At 40.9% G+C, this 21,223-nt stretch overlaps 1 protein-coding gene across 1 annotated transcript; it reads left to right on the top strand.

The window, feature by feature from the left end:
- Positions 1-11,954: 11,954 nt before the first annotated feature.
- On the top strand, positions 11,955-13,725 carry SIVA1 (SIVA1 apoptosis inducing factor). Its single transcript, XM_034062151.1, has 4 exons — positions 11,955-12,087; positions 12,234-12,431; positions 12,858-13,008; positions 13,487-13,725. The coding sequence occupies exons 1-4, from the start codon at positions 11,970-11,972 to the stop codon at positions 13,542-13,544; spliced, it is 525 nt and encodes a 174-aa protein (XP_033918042.1). The 5' UTR covers positions 11,955-11,969; the 3' UTR covers positions 13,545-13,725.
- The last annotated feature ends 7,498 nt before the right edge of the window (positions 13,726-21,223 follow it).

Raw genomic sequence — 21,223 nt, 5'->3', positions numbered from 1 at the left:
ACGAAGTGGTGACGTTCTTTGCATCCAAGATGGGGGAAAAAGAAAAACCTACCTGGAATATTTTCTGTCATACTCATCCTCTTTGTCTTTTCTCACTCAATGTTAAATAACGGTTAATATTCAAACCCATTTGTGCCAAGGAGTAATTACAAAAGTAACGGTACAAGCACTACATTTAACTACATTTAACTGTTTATGGATGTATTGCTGCTTGTAGTACAGAATTCTTACACCCTCCAGCTGCAGAGCAGTCTCTTTATACCCCAGTTCAGCACAGGCTGTGGCTTTATACCCCAAGGAGATACCTTTATCTCTTAAAGAAAGACACAAAAAGACCCCAGCCCAAAGCCATGAATCTAAATTCAGCTGCAACTCCATTGTAGTTCATCTTTGACAAGTTGTTTAATCTCTTTGCTACTGTTTTTTCAACCTGTAAAACAGCAATTAGGAATACCCCCTCACCTCTTCTGCACTGTTTTTTGGAGGCCTGTGGGTCAAGCCCTGCAGCCTTTGCTCTGAAGTGGAGGAAACTGTCTGCTTTGAATTTATGGGTGTTCAAACGAAAGAGCAATGAGATTTCTGACCTTTCTTAATATTTGCAAAGCACTTCTGAAAGGTGCCTGGTAAGTGGTTAGTTACTACAAGCACTGTGAAATGTGCTTCATTTATATGAGGTTATTTAAGCATGCTTGGAGGTATAGTAATTAAGTTCTGTTTTCACATGGCTTAACCTTGTGACACTTGTTTACAGGATGATCTGGACATGTTCCTTTTCTTGGCCCCATCTTCATCTGTGCATTTGTGCTAGAAGGCAGCCACTATATTTATGCACTGGTTGATTTATAGATGAAGTCCACAATGACTAACAAGCCACTCGGTGTGCTGAGTAAATGGAATAAATGAACAACTCTAAAGGAAGTATTTGGCATATTGAAAATATTAGGGTTTATGGCTTAATTTTCACAGGATTATTTGTTCTTTTTCACACATCTTTTTTTTGTCTATTAAGTATTTTTTCCATTAGGTCTCCATTAAGTCCACATTGCCTGTCTTTGCATTCAAGGATTCATCAAAAACCCAGTAACATTGTCAGTGGGCATGATGTAATAGGCAATTATCTTACTCTGTTATTGTAAAAATAATATCATGCATTTCATTTTATTTCATAGCATAGATTTTTTTAATGAGAGCTCTATTCCTATTGGATTTCCTGTGTGTTGTCATTGAGTTAAATGTGGGTAAGTTTAGGCTTTTATCAAAAGCCTGTTTAATCTACTGAGTGACACAGTGCTTAATAAGAACATTCTTATGTGAATTTGCTTTCATTTTTTGCCCTTTCCCATGTGTATTATTTTGTATTGTTTGGAATTTCATCTTAATAACAGTCACTGTGATAAATTTGATTTCTTCTTTTTCCGCAGCCAAATGCAATAATAATAACTAAAACCAGTTGATGCATCATCCTGTTAGATATCAGGATGGAAGAATAAGGGTAAACTTCTACCAAAGTGGCGTAATTTGTGGTAAAGATTATAGTTTTTTAAAAGTAGCATTTACTGATTCACTCTTGCACATTAATGTGTTTGACATATTTTCTCACACTTATCCTTCCAATATGGCCTTCATAGTAAAGTGTATGCTTTCTAATACGTGCAGTATAGGATTTTGAAGCTTTTGTAATTTTTAATTTGCTGGATATGGTCTTACAGTTCTGGCATAATGCACTTTATAAAAGGAAAGAAAACTCAGCATTTCCACAGTAATGTGCAAACTATAATTACACCTTATGCAGATTTTTTCAGATGAATTTTGGATCCACACCTGTTTATTTTGTCCTGAAACAGATATTAAACCCAATTTAAAATAACGGCTTGCTCTCTATTTCTCTCTTTTTTTTTTTTAATAAAAAAAGCTGATTCCATATTTCATGTATTTTAAAAAATACCTAGCAGCATTACTGAATGAATGGGTATTTTCTTTCTGTCTACAGATTCTCAGTGTTTGGCATTTTTTTAACATGTTCTATAAACTTTGTCACACTTTCCCATTTACAAACTGAGCAGGGATGCAACTCTACTACTGGGGATTCATTGGTTAGTCATCTGTCATTAGCTCACCTGAGTGAACAGTGGTTTTCTGATTAAAAAAACTTCATATTTTCTAATTGATGCAAAAATGTTCTTGCCACACCAGCTGGCTCAGAACAGGTGATGTGAATTCCATATAACTCTATCAACTAGCACTGGGCTAGAAAGAAAAGGTAGATACTGGCACAGATAAATAATTACCACCTCCAAAATATGAGTGGACTTTGAACAAACACTGTTTGGGCTCCAGAAGCCATTATAGAAATCACTGGTTTTCTCATCCATTTTAGAAGGAGCCTGGAACACACTGCCCAGTAAATGATGGCAGGTTAATACACAGCTCAGGGCATTGTCTGAGAGCTGTAGGAGAACTGCCCTGCTAATTGACTAGTATTTCTTACTTTTCTTTTTATCCATCCAGCTATCTTACCTTTACAAAAGTCCTGTTTGTTATATAGACACTCTATCAGGGGAGTGGATTTGTTGGCTGCTAATTCAAGTGAGTTTGTTAGTGGTGGTTTTGTCTCTATTAGATCTGTGTTGCCAGTGAAAAAAGGGTGCCTGAGGCATGGAGCCTGCTTGGCTGCTACAGTGCTACACAAGATTCATGGTGGGGGAGAAGTGGTGGTGTACAGCCTGCTTCAGGGAGGTAGGAGATGGTCCTTTCTTTCCCAAATCACAGGTCCATTACAAGTAAGGAGTGCCTTTTACTCTTGAATCGGGCTGGCTGAACCCTTACATACTGCTCAGATTTAACATAAATATTCATCTAGATGTCAGCCATAGCGTGATGCATTAAAGTGTAAATAAGGTTTTCAAGATTTTGCATTTTAATCTCTTGTATACTTACAGGAAATCAATTGTTCTAAAATGCCTTCCTGCGTTATTAATACCTGTTCATTTCTGGAGTAGTGACTGCATTAAATACCCTATGTGACTGCAAGAAAAAAAAAAATAAAAAAAAACAAAATGAAAACCAAACCACAAACCAATACCAGAACCCCCCAAACAGACAGGGAAAAAAGGTTTTATCTATACTTTATAGCTTCTTTTAACGTAGGAGATCTTGGCCAGCAGCTGCATTTTTTAGTGGCTGGAAACAGTACCAGTTTCAACACTCTCTGTAAAAATGTCTATGGTGAGGAAATGTCTTTGTCATGAAAAAAGAATAACATTTTTCTATTTGAATATTTTGCAGTCTTGACCTAATGCACCCTTCCTTTGACATGCATCAACTTTTAGAAGTGGAATACATGCGGCAGCATTTACATTACAGTCCTGTAAACAGTGCCTCAGACAACAGTGTTAGATTTCACGAGACACCTTTATAGTGCTTGATAAGTGGCAGAGCACTTCATACAGTTGAGGTGGCTGCTGAAACCCTTAAAATACCCTGGGTGGGAGCACTGGGGTCATGTTTTCTTAAGGACTACAGAATACATCAGCTATATGTGCCCTTATAGTGGTGGTATCTACCTTCATTCTCCCCTATATGAGACAAAACTTATAATCCTAACTGGGCCTAATTCTTTAAAGGTGTAGAAATGGTGCTTGCCGCTGAGGTTTGTGGAAGGCCAGCTGGCCTGTAAATGGAGATGGTCCTATTTAGGGGCTCCTGGTGTCAAACTTTGGGAAGTCTGACAAAACGATAAACTTGGAAATACAATGTATTACCGATAACTGCCATGAAAAGCTGTTATTCGTTTCTGATGAGGAAATTCCCTGTTACAAAGGTATTTAAAGTTATGTTTCCACTGGGTTTTCTAAAATAGTGCAGTGCTTTGCCATGAATGGAAACCTATCCTTTGAGTTCTGAATTCCAGAGTGGCTGACAAGAAATGGCAAAGACACTGATAAGCTTGAGGGCTGGGCAGTGGCAAGCTCACAAAGCTCAGGAAAAAAGCACTGGGTTCCCCATGTCTCAGTACAGACTGAGAAGCACCTGGCTTAGGAGCAGCTCTGCTCAAAAGGACCTGGGTTTATAGCAAATGCCAGGGCGAATATAAGCCAGTGATGCATTTACATTTACATCTTGAATAAAACAGGTGGCCTATACCAGAAGGATATGGCCAGGAATTGGAAGGAAGGTATTTTCCACTACTCATACTGGTGAGTAGTACCACTGATTCATGTTAAATGTCCACTAGCTTCCATTGTGATTGTGTCCTTAGTAAATGGGTGAAGAAGAAAAGGAGAACTGGGAAGATGATGTTAGAGTCTTTTTCAAGAATCTTCCTTGCTACAGATAAAACCAGCTACTGTCCCAGTGCACAGACACATGTATGTCAGCACTACAGTTACAGGTTTACTGCTTAGTTAGCACCCTGTAGCATCGAAATCAGGCGATGCAATTCAAATTTTGAACTTTGCATTTCATACTCCAATTTCTTCTGCTGCAGTTGTTCAGTCATTGAGGCTTTGTTCACACTATGAAGTAGTGCACCTAATGGAAGCTGGGTTCCTTTCGGATTAAACTGAGCAAGAGATGTTCTCCAGCAGTGCCCTGTTATGCTCCAGACGCTAATACGAGTTGAGTCCATGGGACCAGACAAGAGGCTGGACAGAAACAACCCTCCATCAATGGTGTGGATATTGGGTCCTGATCACCAACTGCTTTGTGTATTTCTTCCTGCAGTGCTGCACTGCTTGTATGAGCGTCAGCCATTCCATCTTCCCTTATCCAGTTCTTTGTTTAATTTATACTAATACCTAACTAATAAGTAATTATTTCCTGTATGTTTCTATATAAAATGCTTAATGAAGTCTAAATAGATTATAACCACTGCATTTCCTTTGTCCATAAAATCAGATATTATCCAAGCTACTCAGGGGCAATCTGGTTTTAAGTCCATTTTGCATTTTACCCAATTTTGCATTTACCTCCATAATTTTAGGAAGTCTTTCCTTGAAATACATTTTAATATGCATGGAAAAGACTTTTAAGTGAAAGAAATAAAAGATGTTAGTTAGTTAAGGCATTACAAGTGGGGTAAGACATTTTGTATATTAGAGATTGATTTGCAGCAGACTACAAAATTAAAATACCAAACCTGGTGCTGATGGAAGTCTGAGCCCTATGGATTTCCATCCAGGGGATACATGCCTGCAGCACAAAAAAAGTCTCACTGTAGTAATTGGCACCCTGGAGGTTAGGCCTTGGACTGAACATTACTTTTATAGCTTGTACCAAACCACCCAGGTGAACTGCTCAGCAAAGAGAATGAGTGCCTTCAAGACTTCCCAGTGTAAATAGATTTAAACCAAAAAGGCTGTTCTAAGAAAATTCCCACATTAGCCCTAGTGATGGTCCCTGTAGCTGTGGTATGTGCTCCTGGCAATGTTCTGGAACATGCTCTGACTCTGTGCAGTTTCTGTTTTTTGGACAGATACCTTCCTTATCCAGGACTGACAATACAGCCACACATACTTAAAATAAACACTTGGGCTTCTGTTGGGGAATCATTTGTTAGACATGGTGAGTGCAGAGAGCCAAGTCCTCTGCCAGCATGCACTGACACAGTCCCCTTGAGCTGAATGGATGTACCCTGAGTTAATTCCAGCTAAACAGATGCTTTAGGGAATGGATTAAGGTAAGCATGTGAGGCACAACATGCAACACTGTCTAGAAGCAAGGATTCATTTCAACAGCAAAATAACAAGACGAGGGCTGGAGGCAGCTGCAGTGTGAAGGGAAGAAGGTTTTGCCCAGCCGCTTCCGTGCCGTGTGAGGGAGAGGGTGTTTTGTACTGTGTGGGGCTAGTGAAAGGGCAGAGGTACCTACAGCCTCTCCCTGGTAAATCTGCATTGAATAATGGAATAGTACCATTCAGACACAGATTTGAAGAATTCTTAGGACAACTACCCAGTATTAAATGGAAAACATTGTAGCCTGCAGAGAAAGCAGAGCACTGAGACACCACATTAGGTCAGGAATGGCAGTTAACACTGTCAGCGCTATCTCCCGGGGGGGGGGGGGGGGGGGGGGGGGTAGGGGGTGATGTGTGTGTGATAAATTAAAATAATCTGGAAAGAGGCAAAATAAGAGGAACCTGTGTGCAGCAGAAATGGAGGCAAACAACTGGAAAGGCCAGGAACAACAACCATGAAAGAAAGCGTGGAAAAAGTAGCATGTTGGTAAACCTGCACATCGCTGTCAAAACAGTAAAACCTTTGCAACAGCAAAAAACAACTTATAGTATTGAGAGTGCCCTCTAGTGTGAGCGGGACCGTCGAGTGTTTTGATCCAGTGAGCAGAACTGGTCTATCTCATAGCTCACAGAGTAGAAACATGCTATGAAATCCAACCACACCATGCTAGTTTAAGAGTATCAGCAGCATACTTCAACCCTCACATCACTGGCTTATCAAATATTTTTTGATGCATGAACCAACTCCTCAAAATGAGGGCACAAACTCTGTTGCTAATGAGTCAAATGACATGCAGTTGTGAACAAATAACGTCTGAAACTGGGTGTAGTCTTTTGATCTGAGTTGTAAACATGTTGTCTCTTAAGGCTGACAAGCCACAGCACTATAGGAAAAGGGTATAGAAGAAAGGAAACAGCCCTGAGCCATTCTAGGAAAACCAGGTTTATTCGAGGAGTTGTTTTTTTTTTTTTTTTTAATCTTGGAATCCATATTGCAGAGCATAGAAAAAAAGAGTACAGTGGGACTGAGAACATGGGGTGCAGTGCTTTACACTAGTTGAGACAGAGCATGTCTGTGTGTCCTGATACTCTGGCTGATTTAGCACAGCCTGCATGCTGCTCCACAGCCCACTTCATCAGCAAATATAATATATTCCACTTAAAAGAATTTCTAGAATATTCCTGTCACTGTTTTAGCATTCAAATAGTAGAAAATAACCAATGAGTTGGCCAAAATCAACTCATTTTATATCAATACAAATTGAGAGGAATCATAAATTGAGATAAATTGAGAGGAGGGCCACGAGGATGATCAGGGGACTGGAGCACCTCCCATATGAAGACAAGCTGAGAAAGTTGGGGCTGTCTGCGTGGAGACCTCATAGCAGCCTTCCAGTATCTGAAGGGAGCCTACAAGGATGCTGGAGAGGAACTATTCATTGGGGACTGTAGTGATAAGACAAGGGGTAACAGGTTAAAACTTAAACAGGGGAAGTTTAGATTGGATACAAGGAAAAAGTTCTTTACTGTAAGGGTGGTGAGGCACTGGAATGGGTTGCCCAGGGAGGCTGTGGATGCTCCATCCCTGGCAGTGTTCAAGGCCAGGTTGGACAGAGCCTAGGGTGACATGGTTTAGTGTGAGGTGTCCCTGCCCATGGCAGGGGGGTTGGAACTAAATGATCTTAAGATCCTTTCCAACCCTAACTATTCTATGATTCTCTTCTATGATTCTATGATTCTGTTAAGGAAATGTCTTACTTGAAGTGGTGTGAGAAACAGTCCCATATCTAGGCATGGTGTTTTGATTTCTTTCTAAATGGCCTAATAATGAAAAAATAGAATATATGGGGAATTTTTACTACAAGCACATGGAGGGGAGAGCTTTGGTGTAAGTGAAACTGGAGAGAAAGTTAAATGATTTTGAAGGCCCTTCTGATGCTTATGAGAACCTACTATTAGGCATTTGAAGCAGTTTAAAATCTAGTATAATCTCCTGGGTTGCTATTTATCTGCCACCTGTTCCTAAAATGGAACACTTTATCTTGTTATAGTAAACAGAGAAAGGTTGTTGCAGAGCCAGGCATAGAGGGGAAGAAGTAAGACTGATGAATATTTAGATTCACAAATCAGCTGTTGTGGATATTTTGTCTGACCCTGCCTAAACCAGAAGGCATAATTTTCCTCAATTTGCTCTTTTACAAGCTTGCAAGTTCTTTTCCTTTTAAGAAAGCATCCAGTCTTGATTTGCCATGCCTGTGATTTACACTGTCTGTGATTTTTACTCCAGTCTGCTTGTTTACTTGTGATTATATTTTGGAGTAGTTGGAAGCATTGGCTGACAGGCAAACATTTATTGTAATTGTCTTACAGATGGTTCAGAAACAAAAATCTTAACATCTGTAATCACTTGAGTACTTAAAATGTAAATCTCTACATTTTGTAGGCAAATTCTATTGTAGTTCAGGTTTGAATGTAACTAAATTGGTCTCAGTGCAAAAGGAATGCAACGTCAGTTCTTTTGAAGGGATTGGTGTACTCCTGACTGTTGGTAAACCTGAGGAAGCTGCTGGCAGCTCAGTATATTACTCTGAGGAAGAGAGATGAGCAGTGAGGTATCAGTGTTTACTGCATTATTGTTAAAAGTCAAATCTGAAAGCCAACTGGGATGAGCTACAGCTGTGTGTTTTCGAGGCTCTTACAATACCAAGCAGGCAATAAATTGGCAGTGTAAGTAAGCAGTACACATGGGGGGGAAATAAACCCAGTTATATACATGGAGTGATGAGTTCTGAACTAAGTCATTAGTACTCTGGGGAGTGATGCTGTGAGCCATGTATGAATAGACCCCTGAAAGCACCAGTTTAGTACTTCAGTAGTAATCAAAACAATAAATAAAACGTTAGGAATTACTAGGGGAGGGACCAAGAAGAAAACGCCTTTGGATTTGTGTGGTCCACCTGCACAGCATGCCCACAGCCAGTGCACTGGCCACGTAGCTTCAGGAAAGAAGTTAAAAGACCATGGGAGGTACAGAAAAGGAGTGAGGCTATCTGTACCCTGCAGCCTACGTGTCCAGGGTATTCTCAGACATCCAGTCCCTGCTGCCCAGAGTTCTCAGGGCACCCTCCATCCCTTCCCATGCACCCCAGTCGCTCTCCAGAGCACCAGTGCATGCTTGAGGCTTCCTGTGCCATGCACTGGGATGTAGCATGGGGGTGTAAGGTGGGACACAGTGCAAACAAGTGCTTCAACATAACAAAATATTTTGGCTTGAATAAAATAGGAGGGAGGATGATACAGGAGGGAACTTTATAGTCATGGATGTTATGCAGAGAGTCAACAGGGAATTGCTATCTGCTATTTTTTATAAAACCAGACATAAGAGTCCCCCAAGGAAAGTTAACAGGCAGCAAACTAGAAGAAATCCTGATGAAACATTTTTAAATAATAACATTACAGCGTTACAGACCTTGCTAGTCAAAGAAATGAAACAGTACCAGTTTTGTAAAGGGGACTGGACAAATTTGTGAAGAACAAGCGTACTGGCAACTATTAAACATTAAGATCTAGATGGAAATTTTGGCTCAGAGAATTTCTGAGCTCTAAACTGCTAAAAATGATGAAGCTGAACTATGGCCAGAGTCCTTCTGTGTCTACCCTGACTTTCTTGAGGCACTGATATAAATAGATTAGGAAAGACAGACAGAGAGAGCACAGTCCATTTTGCTCTTTTAAATTTGCTTACTGGAAGTAGAAACTCTTGAAAAAAAAAAAAAAAAGAAATTTAATTTTTCTTTGTTCTATGACTGACAAAGCTATTAACCAGGCGATTTGTCTGTAACATTCACACAGGCACAAGAGAAGCAAAGTGGCAAGAGAAAGAATAATATTTATTCCCCACTTTTTTCACAAAGGTATTTTCAAGGATAAACCAAAATCATTGTATTTTACAATTACCATTACTGGTTTGGGGTTTTGGGGGTCACTTTTTCCCATTCAGAAGCTGTGCAATGTAACATGCAATCTCATTAACCTGGGAAATTGTCAGCATTAATTTTCATGAATGCTCCATGCCAACAAGGTTTGCCAAATCAGATCTCAGCCTTTCTTCTACTTCCAAATCACCAGTGGATCTTCCTCAAGGTTTACTGCTATGAAAGTAATAAAATACTCAGAATCATCCTATTGGGTAAGAAGTCAACAGACTGGCAGATGAGCCATTTCCTCCCTGTAGGATGCTGAGGTACATTGGTGCAGACTAGACAGAATTATTTTGCTCTCATATCTTACAAATAGGAAATAGATGACCAGTTACAGATGTTGTTAAGATTAAGAGATGTCACCACCTGAGGCTGAGTCAGCTACAACAGATTTCTGCACATGCCCTGCAGTGAGGTGGTGGTGGCACATGTGAATGTAGTCATCCCTCAGGGAATTTACCTTAAATTTACCCTTTGGTGACAGCACTAGCAGCACTGCTGCAGCGTGTGCTTCTCATTTTCAAATCTAGTTCATATTCTGGTTTAGAACACTCCTTCACAAGCAAAACAGCACTTTCAACTTTTTTCTTTGTGTTTCATCCATCTCTCAGACAAGCAAGTTCCAGCCACACTTATCTTACACATTGTTAATGAAACATGTGATCTGCTGCCCTCTGTCTTGACTGAGATTCCCTTCAGATTCATGCATATTCCCCAGAGAGCTTCAGGGACAGCAGTTTATATCTAATGAATATTCACAGAGACATTTCCCTAGAGAGGAGGAAATGACAGTGAGTTTTCAATGTTCAGTGGCAAGTTGTCTGCCGAGCATCTTTAAGCGTTCATTTGCAAGTACATGCAGAAAAAGTTGAAGTAGAAATCTTCACAGCTAAAGAAAGTGTGGAAGGAGTAAGACTTGGAGCTCAGAAGGGATTGTCAATACTGTGTATTAGCTTCCACTCCATAGACCACAAGGCTAGGCTGAGAGGCACTACAGGAAAAAAAAATAAAATTATATTAACCTGTATGAAATCAGTGTGATTTTGCCTGCAAACTAGTAGCAGTTCAGAAGCTAGTGCTGAAGAAATGTGGTTTTTTTGTTCCTTGACGGAAAAATCATTCCTGTACTTGCTTGTGACTTTTACATGCATACATGTGAAGGTTTCAATTCAGGTGAAGGTTTGAATTCAGAAACCTCTCTGGAAGAAATACAAATGTTGTGACTTACTATGTTCTTCAAATGACATAAAATATTGCACTAGGGACATCAACACCAGTTTTGAAGGTTGTTTGCCCAAAGAAAAACTGTGTTTTCAAAATATGCGTAGTAACCAGGCTGACTGCAACTTGGAATGGAACGTGAGGCTTCTAATCCATGAAACAATACCTAGACTCCTATAGAAAGCTTACTTATACATAGCAAATTGTATTGCAGAATCATAGAATACCAGGTTGGAAAGGACCTTAAGGATTATCTAGTCCAACCTTTCTAGGTGAAGCATGACCTAGGCTACATGTTCCAGCACCCTGTCTAGCTGAGTCTTAAATGTCTTGACATTGGAGAATCCACCAGTTCACTGAGGAGACAATTCCAATAAACTGCAGTAATTCCCTGTCACACAGTGACCGCAGAAAGTCTCAGGGTTAAGCCCTGTGGTGTAGTGGAATGTGGGCATCAGTCCCTGCAACCTCACTGAGCACTGAGTGGTGAACCCGCTCTCACTGCCGGCGGGTACTGAGGAGCCCTGACCGGTTGGAGCTTCTCCGGCCTCCTCGCTGGCTTTACAGAAAGTGAATTAATTCTTCCACTTGTGCACATTTGCGCTGGTTCTCTGACACTTGGACAGCTCTAACTTTGACCGGTGGTTTAGGAAGAACTATGTGAGCCCGAACACAGACGTAACCCTCAGGATCTGCAGAAAGGAAGACGAGTTCAGAAACACCCATGAGAGGAGGACGTTTATCGACAAACCCGAGCTTCAAAGCCATGTTTTGCTTTGTCCTGCCGGATCCTCTGCACCGCAAACAGGGCTCACAGAAAAGCGAACAGAAAATTCCGGACGAATAGACCCGAGCGGTGCCGACCCTTGCCTACCTCAGGCGCGGCAGGGCTCGGCCTCCCGAGGCGAAGGGGCGCGGCTTGAGCCGACGGCGCCGCCCCTCGCGGCTCCCGCTCCCGCGCCGCCATTGGCAGGGCGAGGCTGACGCGCCGGAGCTGGGCGGTCTGCGGGAGGCGGGGTCGGGCCGGGCCCGCCATGCCGAAGCGCTCCTGCCCCTTCGGGGAGGCGGCTCCGCTGCAGCTGAAAACCCGCGTGGGGCTGCGCGAGCTGAGCCGCGGCGTGCGGGGCGAAGAGTATCGGCGGGAGGTCTTCGGTGAGGAGGCGGAGTGAGGGAGAGCGCCGGAGCTGCCGGCTCCCGGGACCGGCCTGTGCCCACAGGCCTCCAGCCGCCTCCCCTCGGGCCTGATGGCGGGTGGTGACAGGGAGAAGCCGCTCCTAACTTTCCTCTCCCGCCCACAGAGAGGACCCGGCGGCTGCTCTTCAGGGGCGCCCAGGCATACATGGAAGGCGCCTGGCCCGCCAGCCCCGCTGCAGTGACCCGCCCGGTGGAGCCGGGCGGAGGGGCTCAGGACGACAGCGCGGGGCGCCGCTGGAGCGGGCAGCTGCTCATCGGCCATGACGGGAAGTTGCTGAGGCGGTCTGTCGCTGCAGGGAAGGGTGAGTGGCCCCAGCGCGGGCAGGCGGCCGGCGCTTTGCTGTGCTGTTGGGTGAGCTGGGCTGTCGTGGAGTTGGGGGGGAGGGTGCCCCTCCCTTGATTGGTTTTTCTTTTTTTTAAATGGTATTTTATTAAAAAGAAATTGTTAAATTTGAGCTTCACTAACTGGTTTAGAAGCTGTTGTATTGACTGCTTGAGAATGGCAGCTTGAGAATCTTTCAGCAGTCTTGCCGTCGAGCAGAAAAGGCACCCGCAAAGTTGTAAGTAGTGAGCGCTGTGCTGGTGCCTCGAAGCGTGTTCTGCAGAGTGCTGCCACCTGTAGCTGTAACGCTGAGTGGAAACGCCACGCTTTGCAGTCCTTCCAACTTCCAGGTGCTTTCTCTGCTTTGCTGTGAAATACATCGTGTCTTAATTGTATCTTTTCCAAGCACCCGTGAGAGCTTCCAAAGCCTGCTCATCGTGTGTGAGAACTGATGTCAAGGAAACGTGTACGCAGTGTGACCAGCTTGTCTGCCAGAACTGCAGCAGCCTCTGCAGCTGCTGTAACACAGTTATCTGCTCTTTGTGCTCTACTCTTGAGTAAGTGCCTTTTGGATTTTTAAGCTAATTTTAATTACGTATGCTCTGAAAATTGTAGCATATGAAGACCTGACAGATATCTGGCTTATCCACTCAAAGGGCTTGAGCTCTTCTCATGCAGCAGTAAAACTGTCTGAAACATGGAAAATAAAATGCCTCTGTGAAACGTTCTGATCAGTCTTGGTGCAAGTCAAGTTTAGGTTCTCCTTTAAATGTTCAAGGATCAAAAACTCCTCTTGTTTTCCCACCAGCAATATGGTATGCTGGCCAGTGATGAATGAACGGCACTCCCAAGGAGTAATCTTAATTGTTTGCCATCATTGTTAAGTTCTGTAATATCAAGAAATAGTATGCAGTGTGGGAGTCCTGTTGTTACAGCGATCATGGAATAGGATGGCATTTTTGATGTTCCAGAAACAGTAAAGACACTGACTTTGTTTATTTTTACTTCATTTTTTTTTGTCTTTTTCCTTCCTAGTTATGGTGATGTGGGAGAGCAAGTTCTCTGCAGTGGTTGTTCGATATTTCAAGTCTGAATCTTGATGAAATGGCCTTTATGGCTGAGATGTTTGTATATTTTATGAAGTCTCCTCCTTGCCGCTGGCCTATTAATCCTTTTAGCATGTGAATTAATTGTGAAATTTCTATGTTTTATATCTTTATACTACTTTATATTGTAGCTAAATAAAGTTTTATATTTTGAGGCTTTTTGAATTATTTTGAGTCAACTTTCTCCTTTTTCCTGATTTGATGTGGTTGTCTGGAAGGGGTCTATCTGTGCTCGGGCCTGGTGGTAGACTTCATGTGATACAAAATTCAGAATATTTGTCCAGTGTCTCTCCATTTATTGCTCATGTTAGGACACACTGTTGTGGGATCAGAATAGAAATCAGTTGCTCTTTGTGTGCTTGCAGGTGGGTGTAAATCTGTTCTGGACACACAACACCTCTTTGTGAGCTAACTTGAAAAATCAGCCAGTCTTTTTGAATAGGAAATTTGCTGGTTTCTGGTTAAAATTCTTTTAACTGTCACAAACAACTTAGGATTGGTGCAAGTTTGGATGCTTTTGTTTGTTCTTTCCATGGTAACTAATAGAAATGGTACACCAGGCTTGGAGCAAAAAAAAATCTTTTCTCAGTAATTGGATGTTAAAGACTAATTTTACCATACGTCTTATGCAAGGACTTTCTTGGAAAGTAGTTTGTTTGATAAGTTCATTATCTACATTGTAAACTTCACTGTTCCTTGAAAACCCACTCAGAAGTAGCTCATGGACTGGTCTGAAAGATGGTCAGCACTCAGTGTACATCTGCATAAAACAGATCATTCCTTATTTTCCATTTGTATCACTGCAGAGACCAGTGTGCTTAGTATTGCTTGTGCTGTAGGAGTAACTACCATTAAGTACTACTGGAAAGCCCCTCAAAATAATTTTTTTATTGTTTTTCTTATGTTTTTAAAAATAAAAGCACTGGACTCTTCATCTTGCAAGCCAACCATGTGTAAGACAACTGCAGACATCTTTACCTCAGGAAAATAATGTCTTAAATGTCTGATTTCAGACTGTAGGAAAAGAACAGAGTGGGGGGAGAGGGGAATAGAAATTCTTATGTATGTGTAGCTAACACTCTGTTTTTACAAAATTATTTGCCTGAATTCCCAAAGTCAAGTCTCTCATGTATGCTTCTCAGTCTTCTCAACTGTGAGTAGGTTTTATGTGGAGTAACTTCTTTCCTTTTACCTCTTTCCCCCCACTGTAGCCACTTCTGCTTGAAGAAATGGTGAAGGTCCTTGCAATGCAAGTTGAGAGACTGACTTCTCTCTTGTGGCAACATCTTTACTTGGCATGCTTTTGGAAGCACAATGGGTATTTTTTACATTTCAGAATACTGTGGCTGTAACAAGATGGAGTGGTAAATGCTTTAGCAAAGGGTACAATGATAGCTATTGCTGAATATTGGTACCTCTTCATAGCTGCATATTTGATGGCTTTGAATGTATTGGCCACAATGGAGATGTAAGTTGACATTCTTTCTAGCCCCAGTTTAATACTTTGTATAACTATACAGCAACAGTTTAAAAGCATTTTTGCACTTCAGGATTTCCTGAGGGGAGAGGGGTTGCATCACTACTGGGTCAGCCATTTGTACGCTAGCCTGCTCTGGCTGATGGATCTGGTTTGTTTCCTGGTTCTGCATGCTAGAAGCCATTTGAAATGGGAGATTTTACTAGTTTTTACTCAAATCTTGATTTTCAGTAGCTGTAAAATGTATCTTATCCCCACCTTTAAAGCAGGCAAACAGAAAGTCAAAGTCAAGTGAACCTAAAGTATTAGAGTGTGCAGTAATTCCATAGTACCGTCTATTTTTTCAAAGCTAATAGATTAAGTCTGGATGATGACAGATCTCTGGTGCAGTTCCCAGCTGTCAGCTATCATAGGGCATATAAAAACATTATTCCTGTGGTAATCATCTTAAAACACAAAGCTGAATTTTATGAATGGGAAGAATCTGTGAGTTACTGCATCTAAATGTTCATTTTAGAGAAGAATTTTAAAAATTTGCTTTGATTAATTTGAAGCTTTAAGCAATGAACAAAAAAGTTTTTCAGTGAAGCATATTTTTCAAATAGAAGCCTTTAAGTATGTGTCTGCTTTTTCTCATTTATCCTGAGGGTGAGAGACTGAAAATATTCTTCTGCTTCTAGGCTTCCAAGGAGATGAGACATGTTTACAAATGATTTGTGTTTCAGAGTAGTTGATAGATGTTTGGCTCATTTAGTCACTGCTGTATTTCATAGAAAGCTGTCCTCAATTACATGGATTCCATGGCTTACAGTTCTTATTTGTTATCCTCTAGCTTGCCCCTTGAAAGATGGTTGTTCATTAGAATGCCTGGTGCAGGGGGGCTGGAAGAGAAAGGTTAGAGGCTAGGAGGAGCTCAGAACAGCAATCAACTCTTGCATAGGGGTGGTGCATCATACTGTCAGGAATGTATTTTACTGGTTACCAGCTCACTTGTTTCTCTGGCTTCAGAAGGTGCTTCTTACATGCTTGTGTCTCCCAAAAGACTCAAATATTATTGAGGAAAGTTCCTGTGCTAGTCCTGCAGTTCTTAGATAAACAATGGAATGTAGGACTGGTGACTGTTTTAAATCTATATATGGCCTGCAGAAAAAGAAACTATTGAAAGAGAAGAGATCTCTTTGTCTAGTTAACTTTTACTCACAAGGCCTTGTCTTTGCCACTGGTTGTAGAGCTTTACATTGGGTACTCCTAGAACTGCATAGCAGAGCCAGAGAATTTGTCTGGTTTATTAATTGAGGAGGAAATTGGTTCTTATACTGTGCTTTGTTGTTACCATCATACGTTTTTCTCTTCCTATTCAGTTCAGCATGTCAAAAGTCAAAGTTTGCCTGGTGTTCAGAGGGAATGAGGTCATCTGAGGAGCCAGCATATTGAGGGGTGAAAATATCCTATAGTAATGGTTTTACAGATGGTTAAGAAGCTTCTGAGGCCTGTTTATCATTCATTACTGGTGAAATAAGACTGAAAGCGCACAGTTTTATGCCTGAAAGGAAGCCCACTGATCTGGTCAGGATAAAACAATTTCTTTTAAGCCTAATCTGGAAGTAAACACTAGAAATCATGGTTACAGAGATACCATTGATTGTCAGACTAAGCTTAATTCCCAGACTGTTGTAAAAATATCTGGGACTGTCCAAGCAGTGGAAGGAAAGCCTCAAACCACCCAAGGGAAGCACTCTACAGATGGGCTGAACAAAACTGCTACAGTTGCACAAAGATTGTACAGCCTAACTTGGTAGCATAACACTGGGTATTGCAGGTTTGCAAATGTGAAATGAGGGGATTGGTGGGAGGCTCTTCCAAGAGGGCATCTTTCTTCCAGAAAGCTTTTTCATGAGAGTAGATGAGGCTGAGAAAGACCATGTGTACCATGATGTTGAGTGTCCTTGTGGTGTTTCTTCCACTCTCTTTACGGTTTTTCATTACTGAATCTTTCAGGGCAAGATAAAAGAGCTTTGAACATTGTGTTGTTTGTATTGAAGCAAATTGGCTAATCAATAAACAGTAGCCAAAAGGCTTCAGAAAATGTTAACACTTCTTTAAAAAATAAATAGGAGCTCTGTAATTCAAAGGCCAGTGCTGCTTGTAGATAGAAAATTGGAAGAAAATAATTCTAAATCATACTTTCTACTTTACATTAACAAAATTGCAGTAGAGGGAAAGTGATGAGATGCTATATTTTAATGACTATCTCACATATGTGCATCACTTGTACAGATACTTTATTTTGAAAAATATTCAAGTACCATGTTTCTTACAGTTGATTACATTTTGAACTGTTAGAATTGTAATACAAGTTTGCATGGTGTTTGCTAGTGTTATGTATTCTGGGCTTTTGTTGTTTTGGTTTTTTCCTTTAGGAAAAGTCTCAGCTGGAATCAAATTGTTATCGCTTACACTTTTACAAGTTTTTAGCTCTCATGGTTGTGATTTCTCTTAAAACCTGGTGACAGATGTTACTGCTTCTCTCTAAGCAATAATAACCTATAAGAGGTTATTATTGCTTAAACGTTTTGCGATTGTAGGAGTTACTTTAAACTTTAGGATTTTTTAAGTTCTATTCTCTTACATTCTGTTTCTTCTTTCCCTGACACACACAGTTGTAAGTAGTAGGGGCAGATGTCAACTTGATAACCTGCACAGCAACGTCAAAAAACACAAAATACCACCAGCTACTGCTTTTTTGATCTTTTCTACATACATATACTCTTAAACTTGCACTGAAGTTCCAAAACCTGCCAGCAGCACCTTGTGCAGAAGACTTAAGATAAAACTTAGCCATTCATCCTGCTTTTTCAGTAGGTTTTTCACTTTATAGCCACAGGGTGGCATCAGTAGGTTAGTTTTGTGTAGATTGCTACCCTAATTCCTATATATATTTTTTTTTCTAGACTTCGCAGCTTGATTGATACTCTTACAGCTGGCGTGTGGGGGTGTGTTTTAACTGTCCCCCTCGTTCATAAGTCTGTGGGTCCAAACCACATGTTTCCAAACCAGAATTTTGTCTAAAATACTTTGTACCATTCATAAAATAGAGCCTGAAATTGAAAATGGAACATTTTGCTGTCTATAAAGACAAAAGCAAAATGTAAAGCATATGTATAAATACAAATTGATCACATAATTTTGTCTTTGAATCTTAAGGTATCAGTATTGTAGACATGGGTATTTGTATGCCAGGAAATGTGTAACATATCACACTTGAAGTAGAAAAAAAATATCTCTAACAACTTCTTCCCCCCCACCCCTCCAAAGCTCCCCAAAACCAAACACCCACATTCCACATCCACATTTTGTTGTATTGAATTAACACATCATGCACAACTTGCTTTTCATAAGGATGTGAAAGAGTCTGGTGATTGCCAACAGCAGGACTGTAAAGCTGGACTTAAAATGTGCTGGAGGGTGCTGCGAGAGCAGGCTGAGATCAGTAGAAGGCTCCTGTCCATCACCTTTGAATGGCAGTAGCAACTGGAGGATGGTCGTGGTGACTGAGAGAAGGTGAGGGTTATGCTATTCTTTGAGGAAGACAATTTGAGGAACCACAGGCTGGTCAGTCTGACCTCAGTCTGCGGGAAGATCATAGTGTGAATTCTCACAAGTGCTGTGTCCAAGCACTACATCCAGGTACATGAAGGGCAAGACCATAATTAAGAACAGTCAACAAAAAAATTATCAGGGCAAATTATGTCTGACCAAGCTAACTGTCGTGAGCAGCACTGGGTGAAATGAGAAAAATGGATCTTATTCACCTTGACATTAGCAAAGCTTTAAATGCATCCAAAAGTGCTGTTGTAGAAGCTCTGCTGGTGAAGTGTGATTTGGACAAGTGAATTGTAAAGTGGGTAGAAGCTTTGCTAGACTGTTAGATACAAAGGGCTAACTCAGCCAGCCCCTGATTACCAGTAGCATTGCTCAGGGGCTGTGAGTGGAATTTGATGTTATTGGATGTCTCTGCTGATGACCTGAACAATGGGACAGAGCAGACCCATAGCCAATCCCTGGATGATGCTGGGTTGAAAGTCTGGTGACTTTCAGTTCACACATGGAGCATGTTTGTGGCCTTCAGAGTTTATCAAAAGCACAAGTATTTTATGATGTTTCTTGAGGTTGCAAGGCTGTATATTCATGCATGGTGCTTTTGAACATACTTAGGAATTTATAGTACTGTTGAAACTCTTCAACGCTTACACCTGCTGCAATCTTCTGTTCTCCTAAGCACTGATTTCCTCATGAAATGAGGAACTGGCAAAAGGATATGTGGTCTGAGTATGTCCACTCTTACATCCTGTTTATTCTGCTAGAACTACCGATACGATGAAACTTATATCCTTAAGTGTTTTGGTGGGCTGAGCTGTAGAGTGCAGCACTTTGCAGAATATAGATTCCTCAGCCTAAAGAAAAAAGTATTTTCAAACAAGTGGCTTACATGAAAGTGCATTAATTTTATATCTCAGTCCCAGCAAGTTTCGTTTTAGGAGCTTGATGCTTGGCTTTCTGTCACTGAGTAATACCTCACTAAATGAGTAATCTCATTGTTCTGATTTCGCTTTCCATAATAGTGAGATTATTTACTGCCCTGAACTAGATTTTGAAATGTTTTTAAACCCAGAAAAAAACAAGCTTAGAAACTTGGACTGTAGTCAGTTTGGATGACCAGTATAAGGAATTGAGGTATAATAAAATGTAGGGCTGAAATACATAGTTAATGTGCAAATCTTCTCCTCACAGAAATGTTAAAGCCAGCTCAAATACTTCCTTCATACCTTGTTTGAATGATTTAATGGTTTGAATTTGAATGAATGGTTTAAGTCTAGGTTGTTCTGGAAGTCCTCACCTCTCTGAAAATGAGAGAACTTGGTCTCAGTTGCATGTAGTCTCGCATGTATTGCTACTAACAGAGCCGGCTGAAGATGCCTGTGTATTTAGGAAGGTCAGATTTTCACTTGAATGCAAGAGCTTTCTTATCCTATTGAAAATTGCCTCATTAATATGAAGTCGTATCAGCACTGTTGAACACAAGCATCTCCAAGTCCTGAAAATATCTTCTCTTCCTCACCTATCCTATATTGGAATGCACTGTCTTAGTGAGACCAAGAACTAGAAGCTATTAGTTAGAGGGACTTTCCCTCTTCACTGGTACAAGTATTCCACTCTTTGTTTACTCCATGCACTTTCATATATGCATGTATTTATTTTAAAGATCATTGCTGTAACCTTTCTTCTTACATCTTGTACTGACTTTGTTCCTTCTGTGCTGATGCATATGGTGATGGATATACAGCAAGAGGTTGTGCAGTTCTGTTCACCTTACCAAACCAAAAGTTTTGCCTTTGTATTGGTGCTGGCCTTGCTCTGCTGAAGAGATGGTCGAAACTCATGATGCTGTCCCTTTATCACTGCTAGTGCTTGTAATTTACTGTAAAATGCTGTGTTTTGTCATTCTTTCATCTTTTCCTTAGTGCCAGGTATTGTCTTTGGTTGTGTTTTACAGTGCAAGTATAGCTTAATATACAAACGTTGTGGCTTTGAGCTGTATCTGAGGTGCCTGTCATACTAATTTCATACATAGTCTCTTCTGCCCAAATTGAATGAAAGCTTTCATAACTATGAATGCTTCAGAAACACTGCTAGAAATGAGACAACCCTTTAAAGTCTAGTGGCCTACATCCCTTAGACAGGAAAACTAGTTCAAACTTCAGTACTTGTTCTCTTTATTTTCTTGAGAATTTCAGTTCTTGTGAGGCTTATAACTTAGAATATTTTCTTAGTTTGCTTAACTCATGCTACCATCTGTTGTTCAGTAATGATTCGGAGCCAAGACGGCTGATGGTGATCTGAGTTCTCTTAGATCAGCACTTGGCACCCTGAGCTTTTTCACAACGCAACAAGCAGTTCCAACAGCTGCATGCATGAATCACTTAAGCTATAGTACCCTGCAGCACCCTCTAAGAATGGGTTTTGACAATCTGGTCAGATGCCACACAAGCAAAAGTGCTATGAACTGAGCTCCTTGGAAGGTGTGACATAAATTTAAGATCATTATTTTGATACTAATGTCATGTGCTCTGAAGTTTCATTACTGTGCAGAAAGCTTGGAATATCTAGATTGCACATAAGTTTTTACCA

The sequence above is a fragment of the Melopsittacus undulatus genome, chromosome 4 (genome assembly GCF_012275295.1).
Source record: "Melopsittacus undulatus isolate bMelUnd1 chromosome 4, bMelUnd1.mat.Z, whole genome shotgun sequence".
Classification (NCBI taxonomy): domain Eukaryota; kingdom Metazoa; phylum Chordata; class Aves; order Psittaciformes; family Psittaculidae; genus Melopsittacus; species Melopsittacus undulatus.
Note: the sequence above shows the minus strand (reverse complement) of the source record. Positions and strands in the feature narration are given on the sequence as shown.

Coding starts and splice junctions, on each gene's coding strand:
- SIVA1 (XM_034062151.1), top strand. CDS start 11,970: ATGCCGAAGCGCTCCTGCCCCTTCGGGGAGGCGGCTCCGCTGCAGCTG. Junction 12,088..12,233: donor GTATCGGCGGGAGGTCTTCG/GTGAGGAGGCGG, acceptor TCCCGCCCACAG/AGAGGACCCGGCGGCTGCTC. Junction 12,432..12,857: donor GTCTGTCGCTGCAGGGAAGG/GTGAGTGGCCCC, acceptor ATCTTTTCCAAG/CACCCGTGAGAGCTTCCAAA.